The sequence below is a fragment of the Charadrius vociferus genome, unplaced genomic scaffold, assembly GCF_000708025.1.
Source record: "Charadrius vociferus isolate BGI_N301 unplaced genomic scaffold, ASM70802v2 scaffold1041, whole genome shotgun sequence".
Lineage (NCBI taxonomy): Eukaryota > Metazoa > Chordata > Aves > Charadriiformes > Charadriidae > Charadrius > Charadrius vociferus.
Genome location: NW_009646843.1, coordinates 1330538 through 1331577, shown reverse-complemented (window position 1 = coordinate 1331577; position 1040 = coordinate 1330538). Strand labels below are relative to the sequence as shown.

General features: G+C 64.8%; 1 protein-coding gene across 1 annotated transcript in view; it reads left to right on the top strand.

Annotated features, from left to right (window-relative positions):
• The window catches only part of LOC104294021 (E3 ubiquitin-protein ligase RNF38-like), a 3958-nt gene extending 3061 nt beyond the window's left edge, over positions 1-897 (top strand). Inside the window, exons 6-8 of the mRNA XM_009893577.1 lie at positions 2-126; positions 230-329; positions 587-897. Of these exons, the coding sequence (XP_009891879.1) occupies positions 2-126; positions 230-329; positions 587-649 (288 nt within the window). The 3' untranslated portion in view covers positions 650-897. The remainder of the gene's footprint in view (position 1; positions 127-229; positions 330-586) is intronic.
• Positions 898-1040: the final 143 nt, after the last annotated feature.

Here is a 1040-nt window from a genome sequence, read left to right as displayed (position 1 = left end):
CCGGGCCCTGCTGACCCTGGCTGAGCGGCTGGGGGAGGCCAAGCCGCGGGGACTCACCAAAGCAGACATCGAGCACCTCCCGTCCTACCGCTTCAACCCCGAAAGCCACCAGTCCGAGCAGACCCTGTGAGTGAACCCGGGGTGCAGATGGGGGGCACAGGGGTGCCTGGTGGGGGGGCCGGGTGCCGTGGCTGCACGGTGGGGCCATACTGACGGCTGCCTCCCCCAGGTGCGTCGTGTGCTTCAGCGACTTCGAGGCCCGGCAGCTTCTCCGCGTCCTGCCCTGCAACCACGAGTTCCACGCCAAGTGTGTCGACAAATGGTTAAAGGTACTGCCTGTGCCCTTTGAGGACTGGGGTGGGTTCTTGGGGGGGGATACTGCCTTTCAGGTGGTATGGGTGCCATGCAACACCGGATGCACTGGGAGCCGGGGGCAAGTGCCATGCTGGACTGGATCAGGCACTCCCAGGATGTGGCACACTGCCGGATGCTTCCAGCCCTTGGAGGTGGGGTGGAGGGGGTGTCCTAGATGCAGCTGGTGCCATGGGGTGCCTGCTCACTTTTCCCCATCTCTCCTTGCCTGTAGGCGAACCGCACGTGCCCCATCTGCCGGGCGGACGCGTCGGAGGTGCAGCGGGAGGCGGACTGAGGCTGACGGGCGCTGTGCCGCACAATTCGCTAGAGGACGAGGACGCCGGGCCGGGGGCGGGGGCCGCTGCCCGCTGCTAGGGCCTGACCCTGCGCTTACCCCCCCTCCCCAAAGCCTCTCCTCAGATGTGGTGAGCATTGAGCAGTCCGGGCTCCCGGCCAGCCCTCCTCCTCCCCGCCGGGGCACGGACTCGGCCGGACGCCTGCCCGCTGCGCTCCCAGGGCCCCGAATCGTGTTGTGCTGGAGGCAGGAGGCGCGTGGCCGTGCCCTCCGCGCTCCAAAGACGCTGTTGTTGCTCCATCACTTTCCAGGTCTTTATACTCCACTAGGGAATTAGTGTTTTTTCCCTTTGTCACTTTTTTTTTTTTCATGATAGGATGGGTTTTTTTTT